General features: G+C 35.9%; 2 protein-coding genes across 6 annotated transcripts in view; one reads left to right on the top strand and one right to left on the bottom strand.

Moving 5' to 3' along the window:
* The window catches only part of FAM149B1 (family with sequence similarity 149 member B1), an 81591-nt gene that overhangs the window by 3848 nt on the left and 62146 nt on the right, over positions 1-15597 (top strand). For 3 of the 5 annotated variants that reach the window (XM_045878055.3, XM_064594830.1, XM_064594829.1), the window contains exons 2-3: positions 257-361; positions 1651-1780. In XM_045878055.3, coding sequence (XP_045734011.1) covers positions 257-361; positions 1651-1780 — 235 coding nt within the window. Of the gene's footprint in view, positions 1-225; positions 362-1650; positions 1781-15597 lie in introns of all 5 variants that reach the window. The other 2 variants (XM_064594828.1, XM_045878056.3) reach the window with 2 other exon arrangements.
* Positions 410-15597, bottom strand: part of DNAJC9 (DnaJ heat shock protein family (Hsp40) member C9) — an 83061-nt gene continuing 67873 nt past the window's right edge. The window contains exon 5 of the mRNA XM_054508216.2: positions 410-448. Coding sequence (XP_054364191.1) covers positions 425-448 — 24 coding nt within the window. The 3' untranslated portion in view covers positions 410-424. The remainder of the gene's footprint in view (positions 449-15597) is intronic.

Consider the following 15597-nt stretch of genomic DNA (forward strand, 5'->3'; position numbering starts at 1 on the left):
TTTTCATTTAAATTCCAGTTAGTTAAAATACAGTGTAATACTAGTTTCAGGTGTACACTAGAGTGTTTCAACACTTCCATACAACACCTGGTGCTCATCACACTGACTAATCACATTTTAACTGCTAGTGGCTACCATATAGGACGGTGCAGTCCCAGAGCAGCAGGAAGTAGGTAACTAACTTGTAGTCAAGTTATTGAAAAGTTATATATTTTTTCTTTACAGGAAATATAACTTTTTAAAAAATCTTTCACAGGAAAGGAATAACAAAACATGCTATTAATCACCATCCTCTTCCAGAGCAACTGGATGAAATTTCTTCTACCAATGACAGCCATGAAAAAGACACAAGTTCCCAAAGGTAATAATATAAAGTGTACTTACTTGCTTATTACACTTGATAATGGCAAAAGTGTTTTTTGGCTTAGGCTTGATACCTAGTCTTGTACTAATGAAACAAAATAAGAACTTTTATCACATTTTCAGTACCATTCAGTTTTCATTCTGGAACAGCTAATGGGAACATCATACTTATAACCCTTGAAAAGTAGTATTATGACGTAGTTAAAAGCCAAGACTCAGAAGGAATCTAACATCTGATTTTTATTTATTTATTTATTTTTTAAAGATTTTATTTATTTTTTGACAGAGAGAGAGACAGCGAGAGAGGGAGCACAAGCAGGGGGAGTGGGAAAGGGAGAAGCAGGCTTCCCTCCAGGCAGGGAGCCCTATGCAGGGCTCGATCCCAGGACCCTGGGATCAAGACCTGAGCTGAAGGCAGACGCTTAATGACTGAGCCACCCAGGTGTCCCTAACATCTGATTTTTAATTCTGGTTCTGCCACTTATTAGCTGGGTAATAGAGGGCAAGTTACTTACCAGATAATAATGTCTCTTAACGGGTGTTGTGAATATAAATGAGGTAAAGTATGTAAAACTTGGCACAATGATTGGCATATGGTAAATGAGTTAAGTATTAGCTGCAGTTATCATTTTAAGAAACAGCATACTGTAATGTCAAAGAGGGTTCTGAGAAGCAATGTGGTATCACAGAAAAATTATAGTCATAAAAGCTCATTTCAAAACCTAGAACTCAATCTCAGATTGTCTTTAAAGTGGGGTTAATTGGGGTGCTTGGCTGGCTCAGTTGGAAGAGCATGCAACTCTTGATTTTGGGGTCATGAGTTTGAGCCCCACATTGGGTGTAGAGATTACTTAAATAAATATAACTTAAAACAGTTTTTAAATGAGGTTAATTGAGTTCTACATCACCAGGTTGTTGTGAGGATAAAATGGAATTATATCTATAAAAGTGCTTGGTAAACTGTAAAAGTGCCATACAAGTTCAGACATTACTATTCATATTTCTGAAATGTCTTTAGTTTTCAAGGGTAGATGTTGTAAGTGGAATGTTAAAGTATTTGTTGTAAAGTATGACTAGAATTATTTAGAATCACTGTCATCAATTCTATAGGAATTAGACTTTTCCATGATGCTTAAATGTTAAGTTCTTCATTTATTTTTGCTTCTGTGGATATATTTGTATGCATGCTTGTTACCTAGTAAACTGCTGAGTAGTTACTGCTACAGAAACTTGAGGAAGTATAAGAATTTTTCTGTTTTCTCTCTTCCTTCCAAATTGTGCATTTAGTGAGTCTGACATCACACAAGAATCACCTTTTACATCAGCTGACACTGGGAATTCAAGATTTGCTTTTCCAAGCTATACAGGCACAGGGATCTCTACAGAAGGCAGCTCGGACTTCTCCTGGGGCTATGGTGTGAGTTGTATGTTATTGGTCTGATGGAGTGCTTGGGAGACTATTCTGGGAGTTAGGATTTGTCAGTTTTGTCAGTATATTTCATTCCTTCACTCTATGAAGATTGGTTCTTTACATTTTAATACTTTTTATCAGTTTTTACCCTCTTTCAGTATTTGCTCTGTTTTATGGATACAGTAGTTGATCCTTAGAAATGTTTGACTTAATAGTTGCAGGTTAGTATGGATCTGGGCCCTGAGTCCACTTTTGCTTTGTGTAGTCCACTAATGTGTCTCTCCACCACTAATGTTACCCTGTTGTTTAAATTGTTCTTGGAACTTGATTATTAAGCCACTATAGACTGGGAAAATGATTATGATATATGATTGAATGAAAAAAGGCAGATTAAAAATAGTATGGATAGTGTGGTTCTATTTTGAGTTTACATATATTTTTGCTTATATACATACTAGAAAAAAGGACTAAAGATATCAACCCAAAATGTTTAGTCATTATTTATTAGGTGTTGAGATGAGATTGACTTATTTATTTATTTACTTACTTACTTATGGCTATCTCCCATTATAAAATATTATTTTTAAAAGATCAAAACCTTAAAAGAAAATTCTAAAGTCACATTTTATGCACATTTATTGCCTTGATGCAGTAGGTATTTTTATTTGTGTCTTCTTTCAATCTATATTTAATTTGACCTAGCTGTAATCATGGTGTACATACAATGTTATGCTGTTTTTTTCACTTAGTATTATTTTGTAAGCACTTTTCCACAATATTGACTTTATACTGTATTGTCAGCAACTTGTTTTCTTTACAAAAGTCTGCTAATTGTTATAATCTATTATTATCACCATGAATTATTTTCCAGTAATTTGAATTTGGTTGTATATACACTTTCCTTTCTTAGTTGTATATGTGCATCTTGTTTTGTGGTCTGCTTTTCCATTCACCATTATTCCATATAAATATTTCTTTTACTACTTCCGTACCTGTCAATTTGAATAGTTATATATAGTTATATAATATTCCTAATATCATAATTAGAGCTTTCCCTTATCTGACGTTTGAGTTTTCAGTTTTTCTTCATTCATTCAGTATTTATTGAGTACATCTGTTGCTAGACATTGTACTGGGGAATGTAGAGTGAGTGAGACTCACAATTGAATAGTCTAATGAGGGAGAGTGACAAGAGCAAGTAAAATACACAAGATGAGAAGTGCTCTAAGGAAGATGACAGGGTACTGAACAGGACATTATAGGGGGGGATTTACTTTAGATAGGATTATCAGATAGGGTAGATATGAGATTTACAGATTAAAGAGTTAACCATTGAAGAGTGAGGAAAGAGCTTTCCCGACAGTTAACCAGCAGCAAGGATGAAAAGAGCTTCATGTTTCCAAGGGAAAGTGGTGTGTTCATGGAACTGAAAAAAGGTCAGTGTGGTTGGGGGATGGTATCAGGCAGAGAAAGCATAAATGAAATCAGAGAGGCAGGCAGGACTAGATGATATAAGGCCATAGGAAAGAATATAAATTTTATCCTAAGGGAATTAATTAATTTGATGGCTTATTGTGAGGTTTTTAGTGTACTAACTATATATTTCCATTAGTTGTCTCTATATTGCAGTTAGTACTTCTTTATAAGTTATGAATGTCATACAAATGTTTCCTTTTCCTTTGCTTTCCTTTTGTTATTTACTGTGTAGCAGATCTTTTTTAACGATCAAATATTACCATTTCACTTTTGATCTTCATCTACTACTTTTTCTTTCTATTACCTTCATTTCTGTACTAGTCAGGATTTTATCTTTAGAAAGATGGAATATTACAGTATTCTTCCTAATAGCATTTTATAGAATTTTGTGTTTATCTTTTTAACTCACCAGACTTTTTTAATAATACATGGTATGAGGTATGAATTAAGTTTTTATGCTGTTGAACCTATTTTGTTTGAGCCCTTTTTCTATATTTGATTTAAAATCATGTAGTTTTCATTGTAGTTTTAAAATAGTTAGGGCAAATTTATTGTTCATTAAATGATAAATATTAGTATTTGTGTCCTCTTTACATCTTAAGCTGAATTTTATTTTCACTTGCACCAAATTTGATAAAATATTCATCAGGGATTTAATTGGTCTAGCATTATAACTTTATATTAAATTAGGGAAGGTGTAGAGAGAATTAAAATTTATTGAGTATTTAGTAGATGCCAGGCACTGTGCTGAATATACACATTTCAGTCATTTCTCATCTTAACATAGTATTCTAGCTAGAAATATAGTCCTTTTATTTAGATCTTCCTTTAATTCTCTTTATCATTTTATTATTTACTTTGAGTAAAATATCTTATTGTAAGTTACAACTGATACTAAAATTGAAGTTAGTATTTATACATTTTATTTACTTTGGAACTGTCTTGGTGTTTTTCTTCCTTTCAGTTTAATTAATTTGGCCAAATAAATGGCTAAATATATTTATTATTTATAATCATCCTGGAGTTTATATTCTAGGTTTATTTCTTTTAAAATAGTCTAAAATTTAAAAATATTCTAAAATTTAAAGTTAATATAATGTGAAGGAAGACCTTCCTTTTCAATCCTAATTATATCTATTATTAAAAATTTTATAGCCAACAGTCATAAAAGTAGCTAACCCAGTTCTGTTCTATTTTAGCTTTATATGCTTTGGGTTGATATTTTTTTAATAATCGAGTAAGGTTTATTCTAGGAATACAAAGATGGGTCAGTACCTGCAAATGTAGTATATTTAACATCGATGAATTAAATGAAAAAATATGATCAAACCAATAGATGCTGAAAAAGTATTTGATACATTTCAAAAATCATTCCTTATAAAAATTCTCAGTAAGATAGGAGGAAACCCTTGAGACTTGATGACTATTTGCCAATTGAATAGGAAATACCAGTTTCAATGTCAAAGCACTAAAGTTATTTCAATTAAAATAAGGAATCAAACAAGAATTCTTTATTAAAAAATTTAATTGATTCCTTTGCTAACTTTGTACATTTTAATTATTTTTATTTTTACATAAAGTTTGTCATATACGCTATTTAGTGCCAGTTGTTTTTCCACTTAACAGTATATTTTGAAGAATATCTATTATTATAAAAATTTACTTGTTCTTTAATGGCCGCATATTCATTGCTGTTACCAAAAAAATGCTGCATTTATAACACTGTACATATACTATTTTACATAAATGTGAATATATCTGGGGATAAACTTTTAGAGGTGGAATTGCTGGTCAAAAGATGCTTTTGTAATTTTGAAAGCTGTTGCCAAGTTGTTTCTGTAGAAGTTATTCCGATCTGCAGTCTCACCAGGAACATATATGGAAGGGCCTATTTTCCTATACTCTTGACCAAAACAGTGAATTATCATACTTTTTAATCTTTGCCAGACTTTCAGGTTTTAAAAAGAGGTATCTGATGCTATTGCATTGGTTAGAAAAAAAATTTTGCATATCGTGTGTGTGTGTGTTGTGTGAAAGAGAGAGAGAAGTGGCACCCAGATAAGATATAGGCACTCAGCACCCTACAGGCTCCTAGATGCCTTCTCTCAACCCCAAAAATAACTGCTATTCTGACCTTTGTCACTAGTTTTTTTTTTATTTTTGCCCTTCATATAAATGAAATCATACATTATGTATGCTTTGTATCTGGCTTCTTATGCTCAGCATTATGTTTGGCAAGTTCATACATGATGTTGCACATGTTTGTAGTCTGTGACTTGCCTGTTTATATTTCATATCCATTTATTTTTATTTTTTATTGTTTTCATATTAATTAATAGGAGTTCTTTATCTTTTAGATTAGGGGTCGGTGTACTTTTTTTGAGAAAGTATAAATATTTTAGACTTTGCAGGCCCTATCAGACCCTCAGCTCTCATTGTAGTGAGAAGGCAGCGATAGATAATGGGTAAATAAATGGGTGTGACTGTTCCAATGAAACTTTATTTACAAAACAGGCTGTGGGCCAGATCATAGTTTGCTGATCCCTGTTCTAGATGTGTATAACCGAGACTGTCAGATACCTACATTATATCCACTCTCCCCATAGAACTTCAGGTATTATACCCAGTTGAAAATTTATTTCTCAGCCTCTGTTACAGGTAGTGGTAGCTAATGAATTGTATACAAAAGTCAGGAGATAGAGCTTTCTAGAATGCCCTTTTTTCCATTTTACCCCTTTTTTCCTAATTCCTGCCCGGAACATAGAACTATGGCTAAAGGTACAGCAGCCATCTTGGACCATGAAGTGTCACTGAGAATGGGAACAATAGAAGAAACTGAGTCCTTGATATCCATGGAGCCACTATATCAGCTTTTTAATGCCTACCCATAGACTAATTTTTTTATGAGAAAAATAAACTTTTACTTTGTTTAAGCCACCCTTATTGCTTTTGTTAGTAGTAGAAATCGTACACTCATCCTTTGTTAAATGTATTACAAATATCTTTTCCTAGTATATGGCTTTTATAATTTTCACAATTTTCACATTTAAGTCTATAATTCACCTGGAATTGTTTTTTGTATATGATATACAGCAGGAACATAATTTTCCCATATGGATAATGAATTTTTTTAGTACCATTTACTGACTAGTTCAGGATTTCTGAGCAGGGGCATTTTTGGCATTTTAGGTGTGGCTATTGTACAGAAATGTCTCATGGCTAGCAGGATGTTTAATATTCATGATCCCTTCATATTAAATACCTAGAGCACCCCTTAGTCATTGTGATCACTAAAAATGCACACATACCTTTTTCAACTCTTCCATAGAAGGTGGTATCATTTCCCAGAGAATCACTGCATCCTTTCCCCACTGCTCTGCTGCCTATGTTATAGATTAAGTTTTAAAATATGAAAGGGTCTGTTCTGTCCTAAACTCATACAACTGGTTTTAATTAAACTATAGCTTTATAATAATCTAAAATATGTGGTAGGGAACTCTTATAGCATTGTTCATAATTGTCTTGGCCAATCCTTGTCATGTATGTTAGAATCTGATTGTTAAATTGCGTAGGTCAATTTGGGGAGGACTGCCATCTTAATGATACTGAGTTCACCTATTCAATGAATTTGATATCTAAATCTTTTCATTCTTTTTTAAGTTTATTTATTTATTTAAGTAATCTCTACACCCAGCATGGCGCTTGAACTCATGACCCTGAGATGAAGAGTTACATGCTCTTCTGACTGAGCCAGCCGGGCTCCCCATAAATCTTTTCATTTAATATCAATTTCTTTAATATCTTTTAATAAATTGTTTTAATTTTGTCCATAAAGGTCCATTTGTTGAAGACTTATTCCTAGGTACCTTATATGGTACAATATTAAAAATCACATTTTTAATCTATTTATTGCTGTTATATAGGTGTACAGTACCTCTTTTTCAAGGGAAATGAGTTCTAGGATAATGTTGGCCTTGGCAAAAGTTTATATTCTCTGTCATGTTTTTAAAACTTCTAATATTTTACTTATATGTTAATAGATTTCTCATCTATTTAATACCAGATTAAACTTTCCCTGGACTTCTTTTTTTACTGTGATATTCACGTAACATAGAATTCACTCCTTTAAAGTGAACAGTGAAGTGGTTTTTAGTATATTCACAAAGTTGTGCAACCATCACTACTGACTAATTTCAAGACATCTTTATCACCCCCAAAAGAAGTCCATACCCATTAGCTGTCACTCCCCAACCCTCCAGTCCCTCAGCCCCTTGAGAACCACCGATCTGCTTTCTGCCTGTGTGGATTTGCCTATTCTGACATTTCATATAAATGAATCATACAATATGTGACCTTTTGTGTCTGGCTTATTTTACCTCACATATTTTCAAGATTTAGCCATGTTTTAGCAAGTATCAGTACTTCTTTTTTTATTGATGAATATAATTCCAAAAATACCAAAATTTTGTTCATCTATTCATCAGTTGATGGACATTTGGGTTTTGTTTTTTGACTATTATGAATAATGCTACTATGAATATTTGTGTACATATGTTTTGAATATTCTTAGGTATATACCTAGAAGTGGAATTGTTGGATCATATGAAAACTAATTTTTTTTTTTTTGAGAGAGAGAGAGAGAGAGAAACAGCATGAGAGGGGATAGGGTCAGAAGGAGAAGCAGGCTCCCCGCCGAGCCGGGAGCCCGATGTGGGACTCGATCCCAGGACTCCGGGATCATGACCTGAGCCGAAGGCAGTCGCTTAACCAACTGAGCCACCCAGGTGCCCCTGAAAACTAATTTTTTGAAGAATACATTTATTGTTGATCTTTATTGCTATGATTATGTTTTTTAAGGCTTCTAGTCAGTATATAGATAATGTTGATATTTTTCTTGTATTACCCAAACATTTCATTGCAGGTATCACATGTATGTCAGAGTAGGTAATTCCTTTGAAATCCATTATTTTGTTTTTAAGGTTGTGTCTTAATGAAATCCAAGTTTTGAGATCAGAGTTGCAAATGCTACATAGAGTATTTTCTTAAAAACTTGAAACAACCTCCAATTTACAGGAAAGTTACAAGTACAGTACAAAGAACTATCTTTCATGAATAATTTGAGAGTAAGTTACTGACATGATACCCCCTCATACCAAATATTTTTGTGTATTTCCTTCAAACAAGGATACTACATGACCAGAGTATAAGCATCAAATTCTGGAAACTAACAGTGAAACGTGGCTACCATCTAATCTCTAGACCCCATTAAAATTTCACTAGTTGTCCCAGTAGCATCCTTTATAGCAAAAGTTCACTTAATATTGTTATGTTTCTTTAGTCTCCATCTGGAATAGTTCCTCAATTTGTGATATCACAGATACGAGCTTGTTTTTCTCATTGCATTCTGTTTGGTGGCACATGGTTCCCTTTGTCCCATTATTGATGATGTTCACTTTGATCACTTAATTAAGGTGTGGTGTCTTACACCTTAATTTTTTTTCTGTTGTTTAAAAGTATTTTATGGAGGGGCGCCTGGGTGGCTCAGGCGATTGAGCTCAGGTTTTGATCCCAGTTGGGTTCCCTGCTTAGGCTCAGGCCATGATCCCAGTTGGGTTCCCTGCTTAGTGGGGAGTCTGCTTCTTCCTCTCCCTTTGCCCCTCCCCCTGCTTGTGCTCTCTCTCTCAAATAAATAAAGTTTAAAAAAAAATAAAAGTATTTTGTGGAGAGGTAACTTTGAAATTATGTAGCTACTATCCTATTCCTCATCACTTTCAATTTTTGAATTTATTTACATCAGTGTAGACTCATGGATTCCTATTTTATTCAGGTAGTTGTAATATATCATTATCGTTATTTATTTTGAAGTTCATACTGTCCCAGCTTTTGGCCAGTAGAATTCCCTTTATACTGGCTTCTGTGCCATTTTGCCATGTCATCCTTCTTTGAGCACGTACTTACTTTCTGGCACAAGATACTCCAGGCTTTTTTTTTTTTTTTCCAGAGATAAAATATTGTTCTATTCTTTTTTTTTTTATTATTCTTATGTTAATCCCCATAGTTTTAGATGAAGTGTTCCATACTCCAGGCTTATTTTGTACCTTCTTTGGCCCAGTGCTGGAATCAGCCACTTCTCTAAGGAGCCCTGGTTCCTTTTAGTGTCATTTGGAAACAAATATTTGGGTGCTAAATGTGCCCATTGCTTTTCAGTTGTCCCTGAAAACCCTCTCAGTGGACTGAACTGGGGAATATATGTATTCCGCCTATTCCATTTTGACATGACAAAGTTCATTCTAGTTTTTTCCTTTTTCATATTTGTAACTTCTTTCTTTGATAATAAGAAACCTGGGTTCCATTATCCTTAATATATTTATTTGATAAATCCCCCGAATGTAACCAGTTTCCTACTGGTTACCACTGCCTCCTAACCTCTGCAGATACCCTTCTCACTTCACAAATGTTTCAACACCCTGTACTGGGTCACTACCGCCTGCACCCTTTCACCCATTGGATGTTTTTTTCACCCTGCTCAGAGCCAGACACCCAGTGTACTCCTAACTTCCATACTGGCACCTTCTTCACCCTGCTCGGACTGTCATCCTGTGTGAGGCTGCCTACTCCCCACATAGTAGCCTTCTTCTTTCTGTTCTGGTACCAACATTACAAGCTGGCTGCTCTCCCATATGGACATCCTCTTCATCTGACTTGTGCTCCAACACCCTGCAACAACCTGCTCTCCCACCTGAAAACACCTACTGTGTCAGTTTTTTTTCAGTCATGCCAGTATATATCCCATTTTACATGCTCTTCTTATAAGATATTGATACTCCTCCATTCAGAGTTTTTTCCTCTTGAACCTAAATGGACTATTTGCCTCAGTCAGTAGCATGCAGTGAATGTGATGCTATATGATTCTCTAGGTTAGAAGGTAACACAGCTTCTGCTTGCCTCTTTTTCTCTCTCTGGATACTTGACCTTGGAATCCAGCCACCATGTTTTGAGGAAGTTCAGACCAGACCACATGGAAAAACCCATGTGGAGATGAACTGAAGCCCCCAGCTGAAAGCCATCATCAGCTGCCAGACATTGGAGTGAATGAGCATTCAAATGAATTCAGGTCCAAGCCTTCAAGTTTTTCAACTGATATCGCAGATGTTGTGGAGAAGAGATAAGACATTCCTGCTGTGATCTATAAAAATTCCTGACCTATGTAAACCTGGGGAGATAATACATGATTGTTGCTATTTTAATTCATTAAGTTTTAGAGTAATTTGTTATACTGCCAAAATAACTAGAACACCCCTCTAGCACTGCTCAGGGTCAGGAAAACTGCTAGATGTTCTCTTCACCCCTGTTGGTTTCCTACCATACAACAGGCCATCTTCCTACACAGACACCCTCATTATTGTGCTTGGGTTCCAATATCATATACCATGGTGCCCTCCCAGGTTGATGCTTTCCTTATTCTGTTCTGGCTTTGAAACCCCATGTCAGGGTCTCTTGAGGCATTGGATAACAGGCAGCACATATACGGAGAGAAAGGAAACTCATAAGGTGAGCCCCTATTTATCCTGGTTCCTGATTGGGGATAATTTTATGACTATGGATTTGTGAGCCAGAGTCCAAACAAGGCGTGGTGATTCCATTGTGCTGAGGAACAGAGATCAGAGTTCATGGAAGATGAAGCAGCTGAAATACACAGGGCAGGGGGAGATAAAGAGCACCAGAAATTGTAAATAAGTGGATAAATATAAAAGTCTGTATTTTTTTGTGATTTCTTATTTATGCAAGATGGAATTTATACTTGTAGAAGTAAAAGATGAGACAAATACAGCTGAAAGGATGGGTGACTGTAAATGGGATTATACTTTTTTTTTTTAATTACATTTGTAAAGTGTCAAGTATCGAGAGAAATGGGAAGTATGAAGAAGGAGGTATGAAGTGGTAAAATATTGACTCTAACTAGACTTTGTTGATAGGTTATGAATGTGTATTATTAGTTCTAGAACAAGCATTAAAATTGTAAAGAGGGACGCCTGGGTGGCTCAGTCGTTAGGCGTCTGCCTTCGGCTCGGGTCATGATCCCAGGGTCCTGGGATCGAGCCCCGCATCAGGCTCCCTGCTCCACGGGAAGCCTGCTTCTCTCTCCCACCCCCTCTGCTTGTGTTCCCTCTCTCGCTGTGTCTCTCTCTGTCAAATAAATAAAATCTTAAAAAAAAATAAAATTATAAGAAGAATAAGCTAAGATGCCAATTGGGGAAATAAAATGCAATACTAACAGATATTTGATAATCAAATAAGTCAGGAAAGGAAAAAGAAAAAAGGAAAGGAACAAGAGAGGACCAAAAAACAGAAGGGACAGATGGAAAAGAAATAGCAAGATGGTAGATTTCAACTCAACCATGTCAACAATTAAAACAAATGTAAATGGATTAAACACTCCAATTTTTTTTTTAAAGATTTTATTTATTTATTTGACAGAGACACAGCGAGAGAGGGAACACAAGCAGGGGGAGTAGAAGAGGGAGAAGCAGGCTTCCCACCAAGCAGGGAGCCCGATGCAGGGCTCGATTCCAGGACCCTGGGATCATGACCTAGCCCAAGGCAGACACTTAACGACTGAGCCACCCAGGCACGCCTAAACACTGCAATTAAAAGCAGAGATTGTCAGGGGCGCCTGGGTGGCTCAGTCGTTAAGCGTCTGCCTTTGGCTCAGGTCATGATCCCAGGGTCCTGGGATCGAGTCCCACATTGGGCTCCCTGCTCGGCAGGAAGCCTGCTTCTCCCTCTCCCACTCCCCCTGCTTGTGTTCCTGCTCTCGCTGTTTCTCTCTCTGTCAAAGAAATAAATAAAATCTTTAAAAAAAAAAAAAAGAGATTGTCAGAATGGATAAAAAAGCAAGACTCAACTGTATACTATGTGGAAGAAATGCACTGTAAATATATAGGCACAAATAGGTTGAAATTTAAAAGATAAAGATATATCCTGAACATAGAAGGCTGACATGGTTATATTAATATGAGACAAAGTAAACTTGAAAACACGGAATTTGTCCTAAGAATATTTCCTAGTGATAAGAGGCAATTTGTTTTAGCTCAGGCTGCCATAACAAGATACCACAGACTGTGGCTTAAACACCAGACACTTACTTTCTCACAGTTCTGGAGGCTAGAAGCCCAACAGCAAGGTGCCATCCAGATTGGTTTGTGGTGAGGCCTCTCTTCCTAGAATCTGTATCCTCACATGGTCTTTCTTCTAGGCATGTGCACACGTGGAGAGATCTCTGGTATCTTTTCCTCTTCTTTTTTTTTTTTTTATTTTTTTTTTAAAGATTTTTAATTTACTTATTTGACAGACAGCGAGAGCAGGAACACAAGCAGGGGGAACGGGATAGGGAGAAGCAGGCTCCCCGCAGAGCAGGGAGCCCGATGCGGGGCTCAATCCCAGGATCCTGGGATCATGACCTGAGCTGAAGGCAGACGCTTAACGACTGAGCCACCCAGGCGCCCCTCTTTCCCTCTTCTTATAAGAACATCAGTCCTATCAGATTAGGGCCCCAACCTTATGACCTCATTTTTTTTTTTTCAAATTTTTATTTAAATTCCAGTTAGTTAACATAGTGTACTATTAGTTTCAGGTGTGGAATTTAATGATTCAATACTTAAATACAGCACCCCGTGCTCATCACAGCAAGTGCCCTCCTTAATCACCATCACCTATTTAACCCATCCCCCCACCCACCTTCCCTCTGGTAACCATCAGTTTATTCTCTATAGTTAAGAGCTTATGACCTCATTTAACCTTAATTTCCTCTTTCAAAGCTCTGTTTCTAAATACAGCCACATTGTGGGTTAGGCTTCAGTATAGGAATTCACACAGGAATTCAACAGAGGAGGACACAATTCAGTCTATAACACAGTTCACCAGGAAGACATAACAATTCTAAATAAGTACACATCTAATAGTTTCAATATGGATGAAGAAAACTGATAAAATTAAAGAGAGGGATCAGTGAATTCACAGTTATTGTTAAAGATTTTAGTAATTAATGGAACAATTAGAAAATCAGTAAAAATATAAAAGATCTGATGTTACACCCAACAAATACAGAGTACATGTTCTTCCGAAGCACACATGTAATGTTCACAAGGACAGACTGTATGGGGGATTGTAAAATGTCTCAATATTGTTCAAAAGACTAAATCTCACAGAGTATATTCTCTGATCACAATAGAATTAGAAACCAGTAACAGTAAGATACCTAGAAAAATCCCAAATATTTGGAAATTAAACAACATGCGTCCAAATATCAAATTACAAGGAAAATTAGAGGGTATTTTGAACTATATGATAACAAAAACACAAAATATGTGGATGCTGCTAATGTTTTTACAAGGAAGTTTGTAGCTTTAAACACCTATTTTAGAAAAGAATACAGCTTTGAATGAATTATTTAAGTTTTTACCTTTAGATGCTGGGAAAGATTAAACCCAAAGAATAATAAAAGAAATAAGAACAAAAATCACTGAAATAGAAAACAGATAAATAAGAGAAAATGAACAAATCTAAGAGTTGATCCTTTGAAAAGATTAATAATTGATAAGCCCTCTGGTGATACTGGTTAAGAAAAAGCAAGGAGGGGCACCTGGGTGGCTCAGTCGGTGAAGCGTTTGCCTTAGGCTCAGGTCATGGTCCCAGGGTCCTGGGATCGAGTCCCACATCGGGCTCCCTGCTCAGCGGGAAGCCTGCCTCTCCCTCTCCCAATCCCCTGCTTGTGTTCCCTCTCTCGCTGTCTCTCTCTGTCAAATAAATAAATAAAATCTTTAAAAAAAGAAAAGAAAAAGCAAGGAAACACAAATTACAAATACCATTAGTGAAAGAGGAAAGATCAGCTCAAGTCCTACAGACATTAAAAGAATATTAATAGTAGGAACAATTTTATGCCAGTACATTCTGCAACTTAGATAAAACGGACAACTTCTTTAAAAAATCTGAATCGTTGTCAAGTTCATAAAGAAACTGAATCAAACAACTCTCTTAGAGAAAGCTTTAGGCCTAGCTGGTTTCACTACTGAATCTATCATGCATTTTTTATGGAAGAAATAACAGTCACACAAACTTTTTCCAAAAAATAGCATTTTTAATTCACGTATGAGGCCAGCATAATATTGATGCCGAAGACCTGACAAAAACATATCATAAAAGAAAATTATGAGGTGGGACTTCTAGTATGACAGAATGAATAGCTTGGCAAGTCCTCTTCCCCAAAAGCAGTAATAAAACTGGATAAAATGGTCAAAGCAGCCATTTTCAGGGCCCTAAAATTGACCAAAGGTACTTAAAACAGCAAAGCAGTTATTCACAAAAATCAGTGGAACCATGTGTTAAGAACAGTGAGAACCTGTTCTACTACAAAGGGACAAGCTGTGCTAACTAGCAGCTTAACCACCAGAATGGAGTGGAACTTGGACAAACTCTGTACCCAGTGCCATCATCAATAACAGTAGCAAACTCAGTGGCATACAAATGAGGCAAAATGTGGCTCAGATAGTCTGTGGATTCAGTAGTGGCTAGGGCAAAAAAAATTAATTGGCAGGCTATCCAGAAATTTATCAAGGAGATCTGGGAAATAAGATAGTCATAGTGCTGGGACGCCTGGGTGGTTCAGTTGGTTAAGCATCTGCCTTCGACTCAGGTCATGATCCCAGGGTCCTGGGATCTAGTCTCACATCAGGCTACTTGCTCAGTGGGGAGCCTGCTTCTTCCTCTGCCTGCTGCTCCCCCTGCTTGTGTGCCCTGCCCCCCCCAACAAATAAATAAATAAAATCTTTAAAAAAAAAAAAGATAGTCATAGTGCTCTGATAAACTCTCCACATATCCAAGCAGCATGCAAATATGGAAGAGATCATAAAAGGGCACAGAAATTAAAAGCCAAGGCAGACAAAAATAGAATACTACTAGAAACAAAAAGATACTTCATAATGATAAAAAGGCCAATTCATTAGGAAAATAAAGTAATTACAAAATGTATACATATATAACAATCAAGCCTTAAAGTACATGAAGTAAAATTTGACAGAAGTGAAGGAGAAACAGCACAACAATTATAGCAAGGAGACTTCAATACCCTACTCCCAGTACTTGATAGAACAACTAGACAGAAAATCAGCAAGCATCCTGAAGACTCAAACAACAATATTAACCAACTTGACCTAACATTCCACCCAAAGACAACAGAATATATATTCTGTATATATAAAACAAGTCTCATAACTCTACAAGGACTAAAACTATACAAGGTATGTTCTCCAACCATGCTGGAATTAAGTTAGAAATGAACACCTAGAAAT

The sequence above is a fragment of the Mirounga angustirostris genome, unplaced genomic scaffold (genome assembly GCF_029215605.1).
Source record: "Mirounga angustirostris isolate CCGP_5_RB_7025 unplaced genomic scaffold, mMirAng1.0.hap1 SCAF_6, whole genome shotgun sequence".
Classification (NCBI taxonomy): Eukaryota; Metazoa; Chordata; class Mammalia; order Carnivora; family Phocidae; genus Mirounga; species Mirounga angustirostris.